Source organism: Bos indicus, chromosome 16 (assembly GCF_029378745.1).
Source record: "Bos indicus isolate NIAB-ARS_2022 breed Sahiwal x Tharparkar chromosome 16, NIAB-ARS_B.indTharparkar_mat_pri_1.0, whole genome shotgun sequence".
Lineage (NCBI taxonomy): Eukaryota > Metazoa > Chordata > Mammalia > Artiodactyla > Bovidae > Bos > Bos indicus.
In genome coordinates, this window is record NC_091775.1 from 16,406,848 (window position 1) to 16,432,477 (window position 25,630).

The 25,630-nt window shown below is 36.5% G+C and overlaps 1 protein-coding gene across 3 annotated transcripts in view; it reads left to right on the plus strand.

The window, feature by feature from the left end:
* BRINP3 (BMP/retinoic acid inducible neural specific 3) overlaps nt 1–25,630 on the plus strand; it is a 484,417-nt gene that overhangs the window by 375,517 nt on the left and 83,270 nt on the right. For all 3 annotated transcript variants that reach the window (XM_070767931.1, XM_070767930.1, XM_070767929.1), the window contains exon 7: nt 18,742–18,964. In XM_070767931.1, coding sequence (XP_070624032.1) covers nt 18,742–18,964 — 223 coding nt within the window. The remainder of the gene's footprint in view (nt 1–18,741; nt 18,965–25,630) is intronic.

The following is a 25,630-nucleotide window of genomic DNA, read 5'->3' on the forward strand; positions in this document are numbered from 1 at the left end:
TCTTTACATGGTAGCCATATTATGTCTGAACTTGACTTACAAACTAGTACACACCTCTCAGATAACCTGGTCTTTGCACTTGATACAGTGGTAGGATGTTTGGGTTATCTTTCCTGGGGGAGATGTGAGAAGAGAGACAAAGGAGATCTGATGAGGAGAAGGGCAGATTGCAGAGAGAGGAATACTCATCAAGTATCCTATTTGCTCCCTTAATTCTTTTCTAGTCCTATTGCAGTTACATAGTGCTGAGTGAAAAATTTTGACAAATAAAAAGTAAGTTTAAGTGAAAGGTGTCATTTCTGGGCTATGGCAGTAAAAAATAAAGAAAGAAACACGAAACATACATCTCTTTCTTGTCCCTTACCGTGGAAACCACAAAGGCTTTTTATGCTCCACTGTGTGTCGCTGATGCCAGAGCCAGAGCCTCCGTGAACCTCGGACCTGGTAGAGTCCTCCACTGCTCAACCGGGCGTGCGAGATGAGCAAGAAATACACTGTTGTTGTTTTAAGCATCTAGGATATGGGGGATGGTTTGTAAAAGCAGCAAAAATGCTCCTTTCCTGACCATCACAAGACAGGTGTGAGATGATAACTAGATAGATAGATATTATTAGATAGAGGATAGCTGGATACTGATGATAAATACAGAGATAAATCTCTGTTTATATGTTTAGTGTCCTGTAAAGATGCAATTTTATAATAATCTTTTTAAAAATAATTTTATTTATTTATTTTGACTGTACTGCATGGGATTTTCATTGCTGCGTGGGATTTTCATTGCTGCGTGGGATTTCTCTCGTTGAGACAAGCAGGAGCTACTCTCGAGTTGCGATGCACAGGCTGCTCATTGTGGTGGCTTCTCTTGTTGCAGAGCATGGGTTCAAGGGTGTGAGGGCTTCAGCAGTTGTGGCTCCCAGGCTCTAGAGCACAGGCTCAGCAGTTGTGGCGCACAATCTGAGCTGCTCTGCAGCACGTGGGATCTTCCCGGATCAGGGATCAAACACATGTCTCCTGCATTGGCAGGTAGATTCTTTACCACTGAGCCACCAGAGAACCCTATAGTAATCTTTTTTTTAAGTTTCTTTAATATGCAATAGGAAAAATAAAATTGTAATTTGCTACCAATATATAAATAATTATTCCTAAACCTTTCTTGAACAATTACACTGACTGCATTTTTTTGGTGCAGAGAAGCAGCAACGAAATTCTGGCTAAGGTCTAATGTTTCCATGGTTTCCACTACAAAGAATCATTCCTTGAAACTGGGAGTCTGGCCTTTTTAGGATTTTTTTAAGTAACGTGTGTGAACAGCAGAAGTCCAATGCAACAGAAAAATAAGCGTGCTTTCATTATAGCTCTTTCTGTTTTGCCACAGCCTATGAAAGACCGCAAGATATCTTTAAGTTGTATTTCTTTGGTAAAGCACTATCATAATGCTTGCACAATAGTGAAGCATCACTTTATCGAACATTTGTTTGGGAGCTTGAAATATTTGTTCTATTGTAGATCAATCCCTCTGATAACAATTTCACTAGCTTTGCAATTTGCTTTTTCAATTTAATGTTGCCAGTGGTGTTAGACCTGTTATTATTTTCATTGCTTAGATTACTATTGAAAATATTGTTGTGAGATAGAAGTAATATTGCTGTGATTTTATTATTAGCCCACTTTTCTTGTACACAATGCTAGGTGTCTACAAAAGTATCATGCTTTCAGGCCATATGGTATCATTTATATCTTTTATGACTGGCTCTCAGAGTCCTCCACTAAGAATAGTAATGGTGGTTTTCAGCACCCTGGTCATAGGAACAGAGCACTGCAGCACACTAAATAATACGATGCTTCAACTTTGAAATTTGGCAGCACTTTCAGGGAAAAAGTCAAATGATGACTGTTTCCACGTTGTTTCTCTGCACCAGGACGTTCCAAGATAATCTGTGATGAAAAAGGGCAAGACAATTGAACACATATAGCAGCTATTAACTTAAAACTAATGTATGATTTCTATCTTTGATTATTGTGTTTAAATGATTTGAAAAATGAAACATTGCATGTTAAATTCTTTGAAAGTAAATGTCATAGATTCCCTTTCCTTCAAAAAGGAAACATACTGGCTTCTGTTGAAAAGCACATAAAAGGTGATATTGCCTCTTGAAAGGGAAAGTGTTAGTTGCCCAATGATGTCCTACTCTCTGTGACTCCATAGACTGTAACCTACCAGGTTCCTCTGTCAATGGACTTCTCCCGGCAAAAATACTGGACTGGTCAGCCATTCCCTTCTCCAGGGGCTCTTCACTACCTGGGGATTGAACCCACGTCTCCCATGTTACAGGCAGATTCTTTACCATCTGAGGCACCAGGGGAGCTTTTATTTTGTCTCTTACTATGAAATTTATCCTATTTATTATTATTTTTATTGTATTAATATTTGATATTAGCTATCAAACTATAAAGCTATATATCTTACATATTAACTACCTGACATATACACTAGCTACCTAATACATAAACTCTGAATATTGCAGTTTATATAATATTATTCTTTAGAATAGAGGATTTCAGTGTGTTCTCGGGAGAAAGCTGGTGTCCTTGAAATACTTTTAGAATGTCCATGAATCCATGCTCCTTGTTATAACATTTTGAGATATCATTGCTTTTCTTTTCCATTTTCATTCTTTCTTAAGTGTATAGTGGAGGTGTCTAGCAGTGACATGGCATGTGATATGGCAGTAAATCTATGTGCAGAATCAAATACAAGAATCAAGTGTTTTGGCTTGAGTCAGACATTAAAGAGGTTTGCAAACATGTAACAATGCCAATCTCTCCCAAGTTATCTTTTGTTTTTAAAAATATAGTTATTATTATTTAAATATCTTGTTTATATGTCAAGGGTAAATTATTGTAATTTCACGTGTAATAATAGATACATGTTTAATTTAGCATGGTAGATACCTATAAAATAAACCACAGAAACAAAAGCTCTTTGGAGTCTTCAGTCATTACCAAGAATATAAGGGGTTTTCAGGGGCCTTCCCTGGTGGCTCAGTGGTAAAGAATCCACCTGCCAATGTGGGAGATGCAGGTTCAATCCCTAGCTCAGGAAGATCCCCTGGAAATGGAAATGGCAACCTACTCCAGTATTCTTGCCTAGGAAATCCCAGGGACGGAGGAGCCTGGCAGGTTATAGTCCATGGTGTCGCAAAAGAGTCAGATAGGACTTAGCGACTAAACAACAGCAAGGAACTTGCAAGATAAAATGTCAAAGGACTGTTGCTTTAAAGACTTGCATTCCCCCATCCTCAGTTACAACAACCTGGCAGATGACAGAAGTGAGGGAGTGTTGCCAGGACTGCTTCAAGGACTGGTGGAACTGGAGAGCAAATCTTCTCCTTTGCCGTTGGCTTTCCTCCCACGCTTACTATATGGCTGCTCCAGCATCCAGTCTGCAGTTCATGCACCAGGATGCAGGAAAAGCCGGGAGAAGAAAAGAAAGAAGCACCTAAATCTGAAAAGCAAACCTTTACTACACAGCAGTTCTCCAACCCCAACATACAGACACAGATTGTAGCTTTTGTCACTTTGGCCAGGACATTGTCACATATCCACCAGAGGCTGCGAGTTTCATATTGGACCCATCACGGTCGACAGCAAAATCAGTGTTCTGGAAGAGGACAATGGATATAGTAGAAAACTGGCCAGAGCTGCTTCACCTGTTTCCTTCCTCTGAGCTGAAGCAAATAAAGAACAAAAGCTTATGGGAATACAGGGGCTTGACATGGAAAATAGTGTTTACAGCAGGGAGAAACTTGGAAAGTGAAGGCATGACGGGGGTAGACAGAGAATTAGAGAAACATCCATAATCCACTTAATCTCGAAGCCCTGGAATGGATGGAGAAGCCAGAGCCTGTGGACAGGTCCAGAAGACAATGAGCGTCTGGCCACTGTCCAGTGGGAGCCCAGGGAGGATGCTGCTTATGGGCAAGCTGCTATTTCTGTGGAAACTGGTCTCTCTGTAGAACCTACCATGTACTGAATTTTGGAAAGAACTGTATATGACCATCACATGTTCATCATCATAAACTCCTGAGAATAATGGCTTCTGTTTAATGTCCACCTTCTACACCTCAAGTTTATTTCACTGACCAACTTTAAGCCTACAACTGAAAGGGATTTGTGGAAAGAGTTCTCAGCCTTTGACTGGGTTGATGGTTCCAAGATCATAATAAACAACTGAGCATGACTGCCAGTTGTGTGTAAAGTGTAAATGCCATAGTCTGAATGTTTTCATTTGGAATAAATAGACAATGCATGGTAAATTGGAAGCATCACATGTTGTCTTTTTGCAAAAAGTCGTGTTCCTGACAAATTTGAGTAGCAGTATGAAAAACGTATTCGATGAACACAACACAGTGTATTTGGTTAGTTGGATTCAGAGAAAAAAGTGTTCAGCAATTAAGAAATCTGAGGAATCTTTTTCAACCATGGCATGATAAAAAAAGACTATGACATCTCTTAATTCTACATTAAAGCTAATGTGTAACTATTTGAAGATAGAATTAAAGGTATGTATACACATATATGGAGAAGTCAATGGCACCCCACTCCAGTACTCTTGCCTGGAAAATTCCGTGGATGGAAGGGCCTGGTGGGCTGCAGTCCATGGGGTCGCTGAGAGTCGGACACGACTGAGCGACTTCACTTTATTTTTTCACTTTCATGCATTGGAGAAGGAAATGGCAACCCACTCCAGTGTTCTTGCCTGGAGAATCACAGGGACGGCTGAGCCTGGTGGGCTGCCATCTATGGGGTCACACAGAGTCGGACATGACTGGAGCGACTTAGCAGCAGCAGCAGCAGCATACACATATATGGGCTTCGCTGGTGGCTCTGCAGTAAAGAACCTTCCTGCCAATGCAGCAGACTCAGGTTAGACCTCTGCATTGGGAAGATCCCCTAGAGGAGGAAATGGCAACCCACTCCACTATTCTTGCCTGGGAAATCCTATGGACAGAGGAGCCTGGCGGACTATAGTCCATGGGGTCGCAAAGAGTCAGACATGACTTAGTGACTGAACAACAACAAGGCATTTATGTGTTACCAAAATACTGACTCTGTTTTATTAAACATTTTATCATATTTTCTTCTAGTAGCTAGTTTGTTTATACAAGGCATCTGTGAAAAAGGAAGTAAAGAGAAAATAGATTTCCATTGAATATCATGTATACCAGCCAAGTAACTGCCTGGTTTCCCATCGTGCCTAACTGCCTGTAGACATGTGCTGTGGCTGGTGGAGAGGTCTTCATTTTTAATATTTTAAAATTGAAGTACAGTTGACTTACAATGCTGTGTTCATTTACAATGTTGTGTTAGTTTCATGTATACAGCACAGTGATTCCGATAGATAGATGTAAGGAGGGCTTCTTTCTCTTGATGTACTTCCCCTATGCTTTCTGTGAAGGATCTATGGTGCTTTCTTTTCTGAAAAGATTCACTATTTAAAAGATGTGTCTACTCTTTGTTAAAGGTTGGTTTTCCAAAGTTCTACAGTAATTTATTAAGATTCCATCAGGTGAGAAAGGACTAAGATAATTTTTCCATAGTGCATTGAGAGTCCTAACTACACTTGGAACTATATCTGGAATAAACTATATCAGAATAACTTAAGATAAACAACTTTATGCTTGTACTTAACTTTATTACAAATTTGTCAACCTGAACATCAAAAATGGTGATTTTATTTACATAGTTTTAAGAGTTTCCTGTTTGGATATCATTTCTAATAGTTAAATTACTTGTGAATTAATACTATTTTAATACTTATTATTAACATATATTCTCATGTACATTTATGGCATTTAAGATGGTCACATAGGATAAAAGACAGATTTTGTGTGGAATTTTTGTTTAAGTACTAATTCCATTTTTCTGTGACCTGTTTTCATTTGGAAATCACTAAGGTTCCTTGGCTTCCATTTTTCATTGTTGAAGAGAAAACTGCTGCAAAAATTGACAACTGGTGTACAAGGGGCTGGGAGAGGATGGTGTCAGGCATGTTTTTTATCTTTCAAGAGAAAGGATATATCCTTTTGAGTATTACTTAGTATTTACAGTGTATGAAGTAAATTCTCTTCTCACAAGAATAAGCCTGGCTCTGGATTCTCTGTCTGACATTGGGACAAGGTTTCAGATGGATTTGATCTCATAGCAGACATTGCTTACGTGTTCACCAGTTTTTCTCCAGGTGCTACTTACAAGGTTTCCCTCCTAGCGAAGTTTACTCAGCATCTCTTAAGTCATAGGTATGGTTTTAACACAGTGGCTGTAACAGCAATAACTATGTAGAATTCAGAGAACTAAGTGCCTAGAAGAGTACTTGATACTTAAAAGATACCATTCGTAAGTTTTCCTTCTGCAATATGAGTATGAACTTTCAGTTTTGTTTATAACCAGTGATTGTATGTCATTTCAGGATATTTTGGTTTTTTATTGATACTCTGAAATTCACATGCACTGTAACTTTACCACCTGGACCCCATTTGCCAGTTTCTCATCCATAAATGAAGACATTTATCAATGTTTTGATCTCATAATCTTGCCTTCAACCTGAATATTAAACTTAGAACTATACTACACATCTTATTTCAGCTTTATTTTCCCATGTGAATTACTTGCAGCTTCATATTTCATATGACCAAACCCGACTTTTCCAAATAAATTATTCTATATATGTTCATATTTAGCTTCAAACTTTTCTTTCTTAATCTTGTCAATCAGTTTTGCCATTTAAGAAACATGTTATTAATTCATACTATATGTAAGGTGCTGTATGAGGCTTTTGTAAAGGAAAAATATAAAGAAAAATAAAACTTTGTCATGCCCTTCAGAGAAATATAAAACGATCTTTCTTTTTATATTTCTTTGAGTTCATTATTTTTCTTATTTTTTTCTCATAATTGACTCTGTGTAAGCAAAGGAGAAAAGGAAAGATATAAGCATCTGAATACAGAGTTCCAAAGAATAACAAGAAGAGATAAGAAAGCCTTCCTCAGTGATCAATGCAAATAAATAGAGGAAAACAACAGAATGGGAAAGACTAGAGATCTCTTCAAGAAAATTAAAGATACCAAGGGAATATTTTATGCAAAAATGGGCTCGATAAAGGACAGAAATGGTATGGACCTAACAGAAGCAGAAGATATTAAGAAGAGGTGGCAAGAACACACAGAAGAACTGTATAAAAAAGAGCTTCACAACCAAGATAATCACGATGGTGTGATCACTCACCTAGAGCCGGACATCCTGGAATGTGAAGTCAACTGGACCTTAGGAAGCATCACTATAAACAAAACTAGAGGAGGTGATGGAATTCCAGTTGAGCTATTCCAAATCCTGAAAGATGATGCTGTGAAAGTGCTGCACTCAATATGCCAGCAAATTTGGAAAACTCAGCAGTGGCCACAGGACTGGAAAAGGTCAGTTTTCATTCCAATCCCAAAGAAAAGCAATGCCAAAGAATGCTCAAACTTCCGCACAATTGCACTCATCTCACACACTAGTCAAGTAATGCTCAAAATTCTCCAAGCCAGGCTTCAGCAGTACGTGAACTGTGAACTTCCAGATGTTCAAGCTGGTTTTAGAAAAGGCAGAGGAGCCAGAGATCAAATTGCCAGCATCCGCTGGATCATGGAAAAAGCAAGAGAGTTCCAGAAAAACATCTATTTCTGCTTTATTGACTATGCCAAAGCCTTTGACTGTGTGGATCACAATCAACTGTGGAAATTTCTGAAAGAGATGGGCATACCCAGACCACCTGTCCTGACTCCTGAGAAACCTATATGCAGGTCAGGAAGCAACAGTTAGAACTGGACATGGAACAACAGACTGGTTCCAAATAGGAAAAGGAGTTCATCAAGGCTGAATATTGTCACCCTGCTTATTGAACTTATATGCAGGGTACATCGCTGGAGAAGGCAATGGCAACCCATTCCAGTACTCTTGCCTGGAAAATCCCATGGACGGAGGGGCCTGGTAGGCTGCAGTCCATGGGATCGCTAGGAGTCGGACACAACTGAGCGACTTCACTTTCAATTTTCACTTTCATGCATTGGAGAAGGAAATGGCAATCCACTCCAGTGTTCTTGCCTGAAGAATCCCAGGGACGGGGAGCCTGGTGGGCTGCGGTCTGTGGGGTCGCACAGAGTCGGATACGACTGAAGCAACTTAACAGCAGCAACAGCAGCAGAGTACATCACGAGAAAGGCTGGGCTGGAAGAAGCACAATCTGGAATCAAGATTTCCAGGAGAAATACCAATAACCTCAGATATGCAGATGACAGCACCCTTATGGCAGAAAGTGAAGAGGAACCGAAAAGCCTCTTGATGAAAGTGAAAGAGGAGAGTGAAAAAGTTGGCTTAAAGCTCATCATTCAGAAAACTAAGTATCATGGCACCTGGTCCCGTCACTTCATGGGAAATACATGGGGAAATAGTGGAAACAGTGTCAGACTTTATTTTTGGGAGGCTCCAAAATCACTGCAGATGGTGATTGCAGCCATGAAATTAAAAGACACTTACTCCTTGGAAGAAAAGTTATGACCAACCTAGATAGCATATTCAAAAGCAGAGATATTACTTTGCCAACAAAGGTCTGTCTAGTCAAGGCTATAGTTTTTCCAGTGGTCATGTATGGATGTGAGAGTTGGACTGGGAAGAAAGCTGAGTGCTGAAGAATTGATGCTTTTGAACTGTAGTGTTGGAGAAGACTCTTGAGAGTCCCTTGGACTGCGAGGAGATCCAAACAGTCCATCCTAAAGGCGATCAATCCTGGGTGTTGATTGGAAGGACTGATGATGAAGCTGAAACTCCAATACTTCGACCACCTCATGCGAAGTGTTGACTCATTGGAAAAGACTCTGATGCTGGGAGGGATTGGGGGCAGGCGGAGAAGGGGACAACAGAGGATGAGATGGCTGGATGGCATCACTGACTCAATGAACATGAGTTTGAGTGAACTCCAGGAGTTGGTGATGGACTGGGAGGCCTGGCATGCTGTGATTCACGGGTTCACAAGAATCAGACGTGACCAAGCCACTGAACTAAACTGAACTGAATGATCCTTTAATTCAAAATTGTTTCACATCACATCTCAATAAAACCTGCCCATCTTATTGCAGTGTTATCATGAGATTGGATATAGCAATATTTGTGAAAAATCTACTAAAGAAAAGCAGTCTTTAAAAAGAAGGAATAATTTTGTTTTTCTGTCAACTCTCAAAAGAGTTTATGCTTATAAAGATAGGAGCACACTTTTTTCAAACAGACGTCTTTTGTTCTGGGTTCTAATTAATAACTGTGTCACTTTGAACAGTTGATTGAATCTTGCTAAGTCTTTTGTCCTCCTCAGTGAAATGCTGAGTATAATAGTACTCATCTCCAGAAATACCCAGTACTGGTTACCCAGTACCCAGCAATAGGGTTGCTGGAAAGATTAAATGAGAAAATTCACTTTAACTGCTCAGCCCGGCACACATAGAAACATGGAATAAATTATAAAAAGAAAAATAATAGCTAGCATTTATTTATCAGTAATTATGTAAAAGGTATTTTATTTTCATTATTATCCCATTTAATTTACTAAACCTGTGAAGAAATTACTACTACAGTTACAAAAATGATTATTAATGTAATTTTAGCTCTTAACTAGCACAGTGATTGTCACACATTAGACACTCAAAAAATATTTGTTATACTCTTGTTGAACTCCATCTTCTAATTATATTTAAGGGCCCCATTAACTGTATCAGTCAGCATTCTTGCAAGAACAGAATCTGACTGTAGCAGAAAAGGAATTTATGTGCAGACAGCGGATTGGGTAGCTGACAGAATCAGCAGAACTGGAGAGCCTGGCTCTGAGGCTGTGCCAGGAACGGTAACAAAATCACATAATAAGTGCCATCTTTTGAGTGTATAAGGAGAACACACATCTGCAATGTGCACCTTTGACATCCCAAGAGAGATCATTGCAGTCATAGTTATCAGTGATGCTACGAGATAATTCATTTGCTGCTTCTTCAAAGATCTGTAGAGTTTTGTTATTAAAGGGAGCTGGAGGAGAGCAGTTGCTTGCTGTTTGCTTTGGAGAAGCTACCCAAATGTGCTCTGGACTCTCAGAAATTTCACTCGCACATCAGAGGCTTGATAAGCTAAAATATTGGCCAGCAGACAGGATACCTGTTACTTGTATTTTGCACGTATTTTTTAGTATGATGTCATTAACAAAATATGTCCCATAACAGGATACAATGGTCTGCATTCCTTTGAAGACACTTGGCAGACAGAGGCTGAGAAAAAATTTGACCCTTGAATATGATGGAGATGCTTCATTCTCATAGCTGACATAGGAACGAAAACTGCTTCCAGGCTTCCCTTTTTATGATGATAGATAAGAGAGATTGTACCATAGAAGAAACTTTCTCCCTAGTGCTAGGAGTCCAGTCACCAGTAAGCTACCATATCTGGAATGGCAGCTTTAATTAGAGTTACTCTGTGATTGAGAGATCGTCTATATGTGAGTTAATTAGAGATGTAATGCGATTACTATTTTCAAAATGTTCAGTGTTGAACAGATCTCCAGGTCCTGCAACCATGTCAAGCATTAAAAAAAAAAAAAAAAAAGCAGTATCACCTGAATTTAGTCTTTTCCTAGGAGAAGGAAGCTTCCTTTTATCCATCTTACCTTTATAGGTTTTACCTGATAGGTTAGTGAGACAAAGCTTTTCTATTCTAATTCTTTAGTCAGTTCAGTTCAGTTCAGTCGCTCAGTCGTGTCCGACTCTTTGTGACCCCATGAATCACAGCAGGCCAGGCCTCCATGTCTGTCACCAACTCCTGGAGTTCACTGAGACTCACGTCCATCGAGTCAGTGATGCCATCCAGCCATCTCATCCTCTGTTGTCCCCTTCTCCTCCTGCCCCCAATCCCTCCCAGCATCAGAGTCTTTTCCCATGAGTCAACTCTTCGCATGAGGTGGCCAAAATACTGGAGTTTCAGCTTTAGCATCATTCCTTCCAAAGAAATCCCAGGGCTGATCTTCAGAATGGACTGTTTGGATCTCCTTGCAGTCCAAGGGACTCTCAAGAGTCTTCTCCAACACCACAGTTCAAAAGCATCAATTCTTCGGCGCTCAGCCTTCTTCACAGTCCAACTCAGAGACCAGAAAATAAACATGGTCTGGGTTAGGATCCCATTGGACCTGATTTGAGGAGGCTTCATAGAAAACCCAATTTACTGTTTACTTTCTATAAGGCCCCTCTCTGTTTCATGTGGCATTAGGAGCCCAAGGGGTTAATTCATAATGCAAAAAAAACATGTGATCTATTAAGTAGTGTTTAAGAGTTCTGAGTCTTGAAATCATTCAGAACTCCAGATACCATTCCTCTCTCAGGAAAACTGAAGTCAGGCCTCTTTTGCAGATTTTTTTTTCTTTCAATAATACAAATTAAAAAGAGGACCTCAAAGCACTGATTCCACATTTAAATCCCAAGGAACCATGACCTGATTAGTGAACTCTAAAATTCCTCCAGGTAGACTTTTTTGAATAGCACCTTGGACTTAACATCTATGACAATACCAATGTCCACTTTGCCTCTGAGGTGTAATCTCTGTTTCTAGGCCTCAGTCACAGAGGGTTAATTGTGTCCTAATTGAAACCAGAGCCCACCATCCGATTTCACACAGATTTTCCCACTAACAGATGTCCCCATCCTACAGAATATAATATTCATCAGATATGCATGCATTCCTTTTATCAATGCATTTAATGTTCTTTCTCCAGTAGAAAATCAGCAAATTCTTGATAACAACTGGAAAGTCATAATATTTTCAATAAACTCCCTTGGGACATGATAGATGATGGAAGTGGGATGTGATGAAATTTGCTTCCTAATGACGGTCATTTCTTTGATTAAAATCATCACAGTGACTCGAAGCAAGATAATCTAGTCCATCAGGCAGGAGAGAAGATGCTGTTTCTTGGGGACAAAGAAAGTGAGCATTAGTGTTCTGGATTACTCTGAGTTCATCCCAGTCCTCCCCCAATCTACCTTCCAGTTCCCAGGTTCCCACCCTTTCTAATGTTCTTTCCAACTTTAACAGATCTGGCAGGAATTTAAATTCAGTCTTGGGATCAAAATTTGTTTTGAAGCCCTACAGCTGCAAGAGATAAAAGATCTCTTTTAGTCCTTTCCAGCATTCTGTGCTTTGAGAAAAAAAAAAAAAAAAGTAGGATTTTGAGCTCTTTAAGCAAGCCATCTCTATTTGTAGTAACCAAGTCAGTCTCGGTCTTTGAAATTTTTATGTTCCTCATTCAGTTGTATATAGGCACATAGTCCCAAATGTGCCCTCAACAAGCTCTTCATTCTAGATGAACACAGGTGGTACTTCTATTGTCAAACTTCCACCCTGAATACTGCACTTATTTAAAAAGTCTTTTTCCCCAACAAATCCAGAAAGAGTCTCCTATTATCCATGGAGACTCTTCCAAACCACTTATGACACCAGTACCTCTAGTAGCCCAGAATTTTTTTTTCTTTGGATGAAGGTAAGAAAATCAGTCTCTAGATAACCCAATCTGATAAGGAATCAATTAAAGGATATTGGTTAGCATATAGAATCTTCAAGAAAGCTAGAGAATCATACTCATACTACTGGTTGAGACAAATTAAAAAAAAAAAATCTTGCATAAGACTTATTTAGTGAGATCACCACTGCTGAATGCATGGAACCCTAGATCTCTATAGGGCTGCACCCCACAGGCCTTTAAGTCCTGCACTTGCCCACCTTCAAGACTGAAGAGAGAGCCTGGAGTCAGTTACAGAAACATTAATTGTTTAATGAATGGGTAGAGCTTACACATCTGAAGCAAGACCCTAGAGCAATACCTCACCATGTGTAGTGGACAATGGGGTAGCACAGGATGGCCTTCTTTGCTCCCATGGGCAGGGGTTGGCTACCAGTTATAGGGAATTGATGTCAAGTTGGGTTATCGGTTGCCAAGGAAACCAGCAGAGGGGCATGCCCCTTACTGCCCTTTTGATAAGCATAGTTGAAGTTCTGATCTAAAACTAGAATAGTCCTAGTTGAAGCCTGGGGCCAATACATGGGAAGGTCAATCATATGAGCATAGTATAGGTGAAGCAGGCGGTGGTCAAGCAGAGGACAGACAGAGAGCAGGAGGACAACCATCTTGAGTGGCTGATCATCCAATAGCAGCAAACACTACCATTACTGCTGCAATCACTATCTCCCTGAGAATTGCTCTAGGCATCCTCTGTTATCGCTTCAACAGCGTAAGATCCAAACTCTGCTCGTGTTCACTTGATTCCTATATCTTAGATGATGCATCCTATATCTTAGATCCAAACTCTGCTCGTGTTCACTTGATTCCTATATTTCTTAGATGATGCAGCTATATCTTGTAGCTGCAAGGGTGCTGGGAATGTGAAGACCTGAGTCTTGAGTGTTCTATAGTTATAGTTTGTTATAGAGATAAACTATAACTATAGAAATAACTATAGTTATAATTGTAGAGATAAGCTCTGGGTAAATTTTCAGACATTTGAAGGGGGTTTATAAACAGAGCAATTTGATGAAGGACAGATTAATTGTCTTGCTGTATTAAAATATTTTAACATAAATAAAAGTATCTTTCAGAGAAAAAGAAAATGATCAGGAAAAGCACAACATTTCTAGGCCAGCTACTAAGGAATTAGGTTCTATTTCTGATTTATGCCTGCATGAACCCCTCATTTTATGGCCTCATAAAATTGGCTAGTTCACAGGCTATTGAACAGGCTTGCCATTTATTTTATGCAGCATTCTAGTATTTTGTCAATTTCAGTATAAACTCTATACCCACGGTTAATAGAAAGATTTGAATAGACTTGCATTGATATGTGGTCACCCAAAGTCCTATCAGTGATTTACTGTAGAAGTTGAGAAAATGTTAAACTGATACAAATGATTCAAATAGTCCCTTGGAAATGTTTGGAGAAAAAGAAAACTTTATAAAAGTTAAAAAACAAGAAGTTCTAATCAGGATTATGGGGTGACTCAAAGTTTGCCTCTTCATTGTACTCCCTCAAGGGTCAGATTTCCATTTCAGTCATTAGTAACTTTCTGGCATTCAGGACACTACCTAAATTTTCTGTCTCAACTTTGTTCCCATCAGCCCTTCTTCCTACTCACACTGCCATCTATTTCTTAGTTTTATATCTTACCTCTTTAAATCTTGCATATCTGTAGTGTCAAGGATTGCAATTAAATTTTTTCCTAGGTCGATATTTCCCTTTGAAAATCAGAGGAAGACAGATGAATCCATACTATCTTCTAGGAAACTGTGATTCTCAAGAAACAACTTTATTAGAAGTGGCTCTGAGTGAGCAGTAACTCTGAAGTTCAGTGATAGAGTTTGATGCTTATTTTTCAACTTTGGAGGTAGTACTTAGCATAGGTAAAAACCTACTGTATACTAAACAAACTAATAAAAACCCAGTCTTAAAATAGCAGACTAGATTTCACATGTGTTCATTTATAGATAAGGTACTGCATTCAGTATAAGGAATTAATATTTGTTTGATTAACTTATCACAGAAAATTTTGTGTTAATAGAATATATTATTAACATGTATTATTTTAAAACTTCTTTGTTTACAAACATAAACAAGAGATACATGTATGAAGAACTAGACCATTAGTATCTCAAAATAAGAAGTTATTTTTCTCATGAGAAATGAACAGATGAGTTCTGGTTAAAAACAAATGTTTTCATGGATTCTTCATGTATATATGATACACATCTTTTTTGCTTATTACATCCTTTCATTTAAGGCTGTTCTGTGTCCATGTTCTTTATTTTGCTATACATTGTACAATATTTTGTTAGTAAAGACTATTGCTATGCTTTCATAATACTTAAAATTATTATCCATACTGCATTGTCATTTCTACTGAAAAGGTACTTTGTACCAATATAGTAATTGATACAGAAAACAAAAACCAGACTGTGAGCCAGTAGACTTTAAATTTATGTTAACAAGTCTTTAAATAATAGCATTTTATATAAATGTCTGAAATATAAGATATATACATATTGAACTGACAACTTAGTAGTATTTCTTGGCTATGATTTTTACTGGCTAACAATATTTATTGACATTTTAGTAGAATAACACATTCATATGAAATATAAAAATCATAAAAGCACAAATTTCCTCCTTGAATCCTGCCCAGCCATAGTCCTACTTGCTAATGGAAGCAGCTTCTGTTTTAGATATGTTGGTGGTTTTACAACTCAAGAATCATCTCTGAATAATAATAATAATAATCTGATTGCTTTTCTACACTTTTGAGGAAGTAAATTATGTGCTCCCAAAGCTTTAGAAAATTTAGAGTGCTTTAGAACACTCTTGAAAATATAGTCCAAAGCTGTTCTGAGCAGAGGTTCTGAATATGTGAAAATGTATAATCAATACACTGGTCAATGCTTTGCATGTTCATCAATGAAGACAGAAGCACAAATCAGGGTCTACATATTATGTCTGGTCCTTTAATATCCAAAAATGTTCCGTTCTCCACTCTTATTTAATTCAACTGTGAAGCATGAGAATAAAGTCCATACACATATAAATACATAAGATCAATATGTAAATGCAGTAGCAAAAATAAAAGTTTTTTGCTGACATTAGAGTTACAAAACTAAAAATCATCTGCATTCAACATACATAACTGTGCCAATAAAATTTACATGAAAGACTATTGAGGGGACTGAGTTAATATTTAAAGCCCTGCAGTTGAGTTCCTGCCAAAGCGAGAACTCGTGTTAAGAGAGAGACAGTGAATTCATTTCAAAGTTAACTAACTAGATATCAAGTGTTAACTAGAATTTGTTTTAGAGGAGAGGAAAAAAACAACAGCAACAAACCTTGTTCGGCTATTTTAGAAAAAATTTCATTTTTATTGGAAGAGCAGTAGTAATCTTGAGAGTCTACATGGTGCCTAGCTAGTCTTCTATAATTTATTGGAAAGACGTCACCTGCGCTAATTCTCTTTGGCTCCACAGAATTCATTAATATCATGCATCTGCTTTTGTATTATTTTTTACTTCATGTGAATTAGTTTTGTGAAGAAGACTGACTGACTTACATACAGGATGTTTATTACCACTGATATTGCTGTTGTTTTGTTTCTCATAATCCTCAAAACTATGCTGAGCAAAAGTACTCATTTGGTACATATCTTGCAAACAGGGGTTTCCAGATTAATCTCTCTCCAATAACCCAGATACTGAATTAATTTCTCCTAGGATATTTTTATGTGACATTAATTTTTTTTTTCTTTTACACATTTATTTCCCCAAAAAAGTATGGTTAGTCATTGTTTGTACTTCCCTCATAGCTCAGTTGGTAAATTCTCAAACGGTAAATGTCCGCAATGCAGGAGACCTGGGTTCAATTCCTTGGTTGGGAAGATCCCCTGAAGAAGGAAATGGTAACCCACTCCAGTATTCTTGCCTAGACAATCCCATGGACAGAGGGGCCTGGCGGGCTACAGTCCATGGAGTTACAAGAGTCTGACATGACTTAGCAACTAAACCACCACAGTCATTGTTTAGTTGCCATTTTAAAAGCAAGAGCACTTTATTTTCTACATGAGTTTGGACATTATTATAGGGTTAACTGTAATCTGGTGTCCACTAATCATTGTATTTTCTCTTTGTAGTTATGTAAATCTGGAGGTTTATATAATAATTCTAATGTATCATTCAAATTTCATTTTCGTAATATATAAACATAATTTTTATTAACTGAATAAATATCCAGAGGAATATTTCTGGACATTCTATTGACTTCTAAGTAGAATGAATTTCAGATAAGATGCTATTTTAACATTTTAAAATATTACATGTCTTTGTCATTTTAAAAAAATAAGATGAAATGTTTATTCATATTCCTACTCAGAGATTGAAATAGCTGTATGTTTTGTGCACAACAGGTGTCCGATAACTGTTTTGGGGACTATCAATGGTGACTCTTAATGACTTCATAATGAAGTAATTATTCAAACGTCATGTTAAAACCCTTTTTTAAAAATTACATAGTGCCAGTTTTCAGCTGGCATGTACTGTTACATCCACTTTGGTAAAATAAATAAATTAATAGATTCTTTAACTTGAATAAAATGTACTGATTTAGAAACTTTTATGATACTACTATAACAAACAATGAAAATAATTAAAATATGCAAACCCATGAAACAATAAAAGCTTATCAGAAATGTTCAAGTAAAAGATGACAATGAAATGAAATGAATGATTAGTTTGCAAAGTAGTGGCATCTGCTCTGTGAATAATCCAGGGAATGCTTTCCAATTTCCATGCCCCAACTCTTTTATTCAAAGGAGAGAATTTGTCAAAGGAGACATATGGGACCAAACAAAATGTAGAGGACTGTGAAATTGGAATTTTAAAATGCATCTCTTATTTATACTCTGCTTACTTAAAAAAATGATTTGAAGCATATCAAATGGATATATCCTCAAAACTCTTTCCTGATGAATTTTACTATAAAAAGTCCTGGTCTTCCTTTTGTTTTCTTGTTCTTCTGGATGCATTTAACATCCAAAACATGCCGGAACTCTGTATTTATTTGCTCTAGAAAAAATATCAACTCAACATTCATGAATATAATTTTCTGTTAATTGTCTACAAGTTGCCTTTTCCATCACTGATGAAATAGTTTGGATTTGATTATTGAAATAGCCCTGGTTTGTAAAATATATATAAATTAATTGCCGTATATATATGTATATTAATGTAGTTTATCTTTTCCCATGTGAATGGCATATTTTTTAAATATTAGTGATAACTTGGGGGTTTTGAAACACTCAATAGAGACAGTCTCTACCAAGGAATCAGTATGAACATACTTTGTCCAAATTCAAGTAAACACTAACACCTATAACTGGTATTTGAAAATAACTATTTTTGAATTGGATATTTACAACTAACTAAAACAATGTATTTGCAACTTCATAAAAATTTAAAGTAAAATGCTATTTTTGTAATCAAAAATTTTCTATCTCATTTACAAACAAGGAAATCAAGGCACAAACAGACTGAGGTTTAATGCATGCTGTGTAAATTTTCTGTGGGTAGAATAGTGATTAAAATAGGGTTTGTATCACTTGCCAGATAATATATCTTTAACCACTGCAAACATTTATTAATGAAAATCTGTGTATTCTCCTATACTGATTTAAGGATAATTTCTGAAAATATTTATTTAATAAACAATACTTGAAACATGATTAAAAATGCTGTTGCCAGAAAGAAAAGCTAGATTAATGACTATTAACTTTGGGAAAAAAAATTCAGCACCATCAAATTCACTTATCATCAAAAGGAGAACATGGAAAAATTAAGTTCAAGTTAAACTTTTCCCCCAAATATTTGCTTTAGAACACTTATTTTAATTACCTTTTTCTATGAATGTTCTTGTTCTATCTTATGAGGAACAAAAGAGAAAATAATCCTAAATCATAAACAATTACCTTCTTGCTATTAATTTGCCCCACAGAGAATAATAGTTTGTATTTGTTTCAGCATTAACATACTAAATATACTTTGGAGAAGAAGAAAACTGATTATTTTATTATTAAAGTATTGAATTTTGGCTTTTTTTTCAGATGAATTCAAGTTCTTTATGAAAAGGCTACCCATGAACTATTTCCTCAACACATCTACCGTAATGCATTTGTGGACAATGGATTCTAATTTTCAGCGCCGCTATGAACAACTGGAGAACAGCATGAAGCAACTTTTCCTAAAGGCGCAGAAAATTGTACACAAGCTCTTTAGCCTTAGCAAGAGGTGTCATAAACAACCCCTTATCAGCCTGCCAAGACAAAGGTAAGATAAGTGCGCTAATGTAGACAACTGAGGACAGCTCACTGATTTTCTGAATGTAGGTGCAGTAATATACATAATACAGTGTTATTCATATTTTTAGAGATGATTTGAAAACATATTGTCTTAAGTCTCAAAATGATTAATTGCAGTTATTTTCCAAAGTAATGCTATAATGGGAACACATAGACTAATTTTTATTTAATTTTTTTTTATCATTAGAATCAAGATATTATTCTAACTTGTTGTACAGGGTAATCATCTGATAATTGTGTGACAGTGAACATAAAAACACAAAACCTAGTTACATTGTAAGCATAGGAAGTAAGCAGGAATAAAAAGTGATATTTCTTAAGACGTAACTTTTAAATAAAAGCATCTACATTTTATTTATTTTACATGTTCTTAAAACCATAAATCTCATTCTACGTGAATGTATGAAAATTGCTGTGAAAGTTTCAAACAATTTATATGAATGCTGACAGACTCTTCGAATATTTGTGTCTGAACTGACTTGGGGAAGCCTGGGTTTTAGATTTGGTAGTTTAATATGTATTGATCAGTCAGTAAAAAGCTGTATTTACTTAGTACGAGCAGGTTGAAAATGAATAAAAGGAAAAGCTAAGGAAAAATTTAGGAAAAAAATTCAGTAAAAAATGTATTTGTATCAGTATCACCAATATAAAATACTTGAACTTTGACTCGATTATTAAATTATTAAGAAATCTATAATTACAAATTTTTTTCACTGAAAAAAAAATAAAGTTTATACATTTTAAAATTCAATTTCAAAATAAATCATTTGCATTCTTTACAATCATTGGATTTTAGCATATTCAACATGTATGCAATCTAAGTTGAGAACATTTTCATTGGATCCATTTTTAGCCCCATACTCCCTTGCCCATACTCCGCATATTCCCATGCCCATCCCTCAGCTATTTGTCTCTCCAGATTTGTCTAATCTGCTAATTGTCTCCATAGATTTGATTATTCTTGACATTTTGTACAACATGTGGTCTTTTGTGACTGACTTCTTTCATGTAGCATAGTGCTTTCTGGTTTACCCATTTGTGGCATGCATCAGTAGTATATCACATTTTATTTTACCTATCAATTAATCCTTTGATGGACTTGGGGTTGTTGCCACTTTTTATCAAGTATAAATGATGCTGCTGTGAACATTCATGTGTACTTTATTTTTTTTAATCTGGACATATGTTTCAATTTTCTTGGATATGTTGTTGTTGTTGTTGTTCAGTCACTAAGTCATGTCCAATTATTTGGAACCCTATGGACTGTAGCCTGCCACTCATCTGTCCTCTGCTATTTCCCAGAGTTTGCTCAGATTCATGTCCATTGAGTCGGTGATGCTATCTAACCATCTCATCCTCTACCACCCCCTTCTCCTTTTGCCTTCAATCTTTCCCAGCATCTTTCTGAGGTCTTTTCCAGTGAGTCAGCTTTTTGTATCAGGTTGCCAAAATTTGGAGCTTCAGCTTCAGCATCAGTCTTTCCAAATGGTTTGTTGGGGTTGCTTTCCTTTAGGATTGACAGAATTGACTATTCAGAAGATAATCCTATATTTAACATTTTGAGGATCTGGCAAACTGTTTTCCAAAATGGCTCTACTGTTTATTATTTCCACCTACTATGAGTGACAGCTCCAATTACTCCACATCATCACCAACACTCATTAGTATCTGAGATTTGATTATAGTCATCCTAACAGTTGTGAAGTAATATCCTTTTGTGGTTTTAATTTACATTTCCCCATCATGACTAATGATGCTAAACATCTTTGCATGTGCTTATAGTCCGTTTTGTACCTTCTATGGGGAAATATCTATGTGAATTTTCTTCCCTCTTAGTTTTTTTTTTTTTAATTTGCATTATTGAGTTGTATGAGTAATTTATATATTTGGATGCCCCGTTCCTTTAGAAACTGTTTGGTATAAAAATATCTCCTTCCAATATCTGGGATATCTTTTCATTTTTTTGTCCATCTCCTTTCCTGGTCTGTCTATCTGTCTGTCTGGTCAGTTTGTCAATTTTCTTTCTTTTCAAACACTAACTTTTAGTTTCCTTTATATTCTCTATTATTTTTCTGTTTTTATTTGATTTTCCACTGTGATTGCTATTATTTCTTTTTTTCTATTTGCTTTATGTGAATGCTCTAATTTTCTTTTTCTAGCTTCATAGAAAGAAAACGTGGGTTACTGACTTCATAGCTTTCACTTTTTTAACATAAGCATTCACTGCTGTAAATTACTCTCTAAGCACTACCATTAAGATTTGTTCTTTTATACTTCCTGTAAGTTTTCTTATTTATTTCATGCATAAGATATTTTTTATATATCTGTCTTCAAACTTAAAGTAAATATTCCCTAACAGAGAATTACAGCTTGAAAAAGATACTTATTTAATTGCAATGAACCTTATTCTCCCTGTGTGAGCTAGAGTTTGTAAACCACTGAAATAGATGATCTCATCTTCAAACATAAGAGGAAATACGAGAGAATGAGATGGAAGCAACTGATGAGTTTGCTTATAATATAACTTGTTGACCTTAAGTGTTCTTTTAATCAAGAACAACTGGAGATTATATATATATCTATATATGTATAATATATATATGCACATATATATAGATATATATATATGAAGCTCAGGGGAGATTTGAGAAACTTAAGATGGCAAACATCAGTGCACATGAAATCATAAGATCTGAATGTAATATCATAGGAAATATGTTTAAGGGATAAGTGGAAAATGGACCTGAAAAGGAAACAAGTAGTGGAGTAAAATATGTCAAAAGAGACACATTAATTTCTAGTAAAAATAAATAAAAATTAAACATTCATAAGTGTCATTACAGTACAATATTTCTAAGAAAAATATGCAAGAATTCAAGTTACGTGTGTGCAGAATAAATAAATAGGCAGTATAATAGAAAGATGCATTACTTGAAACAAATTCAAAAAGCTATAGAACTAAATATTTGTTGTCCAAAACTTCTTAACTAAATAAATCAAAGATAGTTCAGGCTTTTTCTTGACTTGTTTTTTTTTCAATTTAGCTTAATTTCTATGTTTTCTATTGTCATCCCACACAGTTAAAAAAAAAAAAAATACAGAAAAAAAAAAAATACAGACCACTTGCTAGATTTTTACTGAATTTGGATTTTTTTTTCTTTATCACCATATTTCTTTTAACAGTAATGTGAGATTTTGCTTTGTTTTTATTTTTCCCATCTTAATAGATTTTCATGTACTAAAATTACATTCAGTTCAGTTCAGTTCAGTAGCTCAGTCGTGTCCGACTCTGCAACCCCATGAATTGCAGCACTCCAGGCCTCCCTGTCCATCACCAACTCCCAGAGTTCACCCAGACTCATGTCCATCGAGTCAGTGATGCCATCCAGCCATCTCATCCTCTGTCGTCCCCTTCTCCTCCTGCCCCCAACCCCTCCCAGCATCAGAGTCTTTTCCAATGAGTCAACTCTTCGCATGAGGTGGCCAAAGTACTGGAGTTTCAGCTTTAGCGTCATTCCTTCCAAAGAACACCCAGGACTGATAGGGAAACTATACACACACACACACACACACACACACATATATATGTACTAGGGAGAAGGCAATGGCACCCCACTCGTGTACTGTTGCCTGGAAAATCCCATGGATGGAGGAGCCTGGTAGGCTGTAGTCCATAGGGTCGCTAAGAGTTGGACACGACTGAGCGACTTCCCTTTCACTTTCATGCATTGGAGAAAGAAATGGCAACCCACTCCAGTGTTCTTGCCTGGAGAAACCCAGGGACAGGAGCCTAATGGGCTGCCGTCTATGGGGTCGCACAGAATCAGACACAACTGAAGCGACTTAGCAGCAGTAGCAGCAGCATGTAGTAGAGTTTGTTAGCAGAATTCAGTGGAAAAGAGATGGGAAATTTGTGGGGTGTATTTTCAGAAATCTTTGAAAGAGAAAGTGAATAAGTAACCAGTGATTCACTTCTAGCAGGTATTTTTGTTTTTTGTCCTTTCATTATGGAATTTTTTTCTGTTTTCCTCTTGAACTTGTCCAACTCTCAGAACTAGCTTTCAATATCTGATATTCTAAAATCTGGAAAAAGAAGTAGAAGCAAAGAAAAATGAGACCTGCAAAATATATCTCACTAACATTATTTCTTAGACAGGTAGATAGTGAACATTATTTCTTAATTCTTCCTGTATAATGGTGGGGCAGTTGATTTTTTTTTCCTCCATAATATAGCGTGTAATTCTTTCTTTCTGGTAAAGTGTGGACCTTTCTCTAGGTGGCAGCTCTGCCTTGTTACTACTATCCCTCTCATGAATTCCCATGACAGTAAAATGCTTTTTCTCACTGAAGTGAATTCCAAAGCCTGTGATCATGTGGTTTCTTTGAGTTAGTCAACTTTTGTTGCTATTCAAAAATTTTTGAGATAAGTAAAAATGCTATATTCATTTCATTAAAGAACATTAGCTGCAGCAATTATTGAAAAGTATTCATGTAATATTTTTAGAAAGCATCTCAACTACACTATTTTGTGCTGTCATGTCTTATTCACAGAGTAGCCAAGGGTCTATGGAAATATTACATTTAAAAGTCTCTTGGTAAAGGCTTAACAACCACATCTCTAGGGGTAGAAAACCTAATTTATTCACGTTTACTGATTTTTGTGTTAGAAATATTTCCACCATGGTCAATTTCAAGCTATCAATGTACTGTCATGGCTCATGGAGTTGATGTGCAGCTGGATATCCTGAGCCAGTGCATGCATACTGCAGCTAACCTCAAAAATTTTACTAAAACATTTTTGCAAAGTTATCTCTTCTTCATTAACATTGGAAAGTGATATAGGATGAAATCACTTCTCTAACATCATAGCAAAGGATGACTTGACGTCTGTGTCATTCTTTGTCTGAGAGCTGTGTCATGTACCTCCTATGTATTCTCTATGACAGCAGTCAGAAATTGGCATATAGGTCAAATCTATCCCTCACCAATTTTTGTATCAGCCTGTTGAAAAAAAAATCAAAAGGAGAATAGTATTTTTGATGGATGAGGATGGTATGAATTTATATTAAAATATGCATCAATAAAAAAGCCATGCCCACATGTTTATATACTGTCTGTGCCCACTTTCATACCCTACTGGCAGTTATTGACCACTGCATGCTCCTGAAACCCTACAGTATTTGCTACCTGGCTCCTACAGTAAAGTTTTGCCAACATGGACTCTAATATAATATTAATATGTATTCTCTGTCTTTAAAAATGCTATCAAGTGTATTAAAAGTATTTAACTTGTATATCATTGAAAAGTTTATAAATATAGTTCATGTTATGTTAAGGAAAGAAAGTTATTACTTTAGTATCCATCATATGGAAAACAGAATAACACTGAATCTTGAATCCAGGTATTTGTGAGTTAATACTGAATATTTCACTAATAATAACTCTTACACAATCATATTAATATATGTGCATTCACTATATATTATATATTATGCCCATGAATTAAATGCAAATATATACATTATATATAGATTCATACATTATATATATACCTTAATATATAATATATACTTATATACATATGCATTTTAACTAATGTAACTTCCATAGCAATAATCTAAAATCTTACATATCAAACTGATCTTAACTGAAGTGCCATTTCAAACTCATCTCCAAATGCAGATTTGTATAATTTCGTGGAGTCAGCCAGCTTTCCCAGTTTTCTCTTCCTTCTCCTCATGATCTCCAATTCTAGTCCAATTCAAAATGACATGATTATGAACTAAGAGGAAGAACAAACAACATGAACACTTGAGGAAAATGAAGCTGAAAAACTGAACAGTATCTGTGGGTATGGGAGGATAAAGGGAATCTGGTAATGCTGAAATGAACTGTGGAAATTTTAATGTATTTGGGAAGAATTACCCTGCCCAGTGGAATGCTGAAAAGATAAGATACAGGCAGAATTTCAAGAAATCTGAATGCTTAGTTTTCGGCTGGAGTTTCTAGAGACAGCTCTCACATTCCCAGACAACAAGTGCTCAATACATATTTGATGAGTGCTCTGTGATGTTTTTGTTAATACTTTAGTTCAACCTCTGAACGCACACAGCAATGAATTATTACTTTATGTAAAATGTTTCCCACTCTACATAAATTGGATTGCCTGTTATAATATGCGTATCATGTTCTGTTTTGTTTCTCCATTAAGCAGGTGAATGCTCTCCCCCATTCTTTCAAATGGAGCTGAGACAGTGCCTTTGTCTGTTTAGGCTGCTATAAACAAAAAATACCGCAAACTGGATGACTCACAAACAACTGTTTGTAGTTTTGGAGACTGAAGTCCAGGATCTAGGGGCCATCATGGTGGGGTTCTAGTGGAGAGCATTCATCTCATTCACGTGGGCTCCATCCTCATGACCTAAGCACCTCTCAAAGGCTCCACTTCCCAATAGCATCATCTTCAGGGGTTAGGATTCCAACATGTAAATTTAGGCAAGACATAGCATTTATATTGTATCAGACTGATTTTGTCTCTGTCAGTTAACACTATGAGATGTGAGGGTGAGGAGACTAGCCAGCCGTTTCTTTTGTGTAAGGATACTGTCCATGGTGTATGACAATGAAGCTGGCA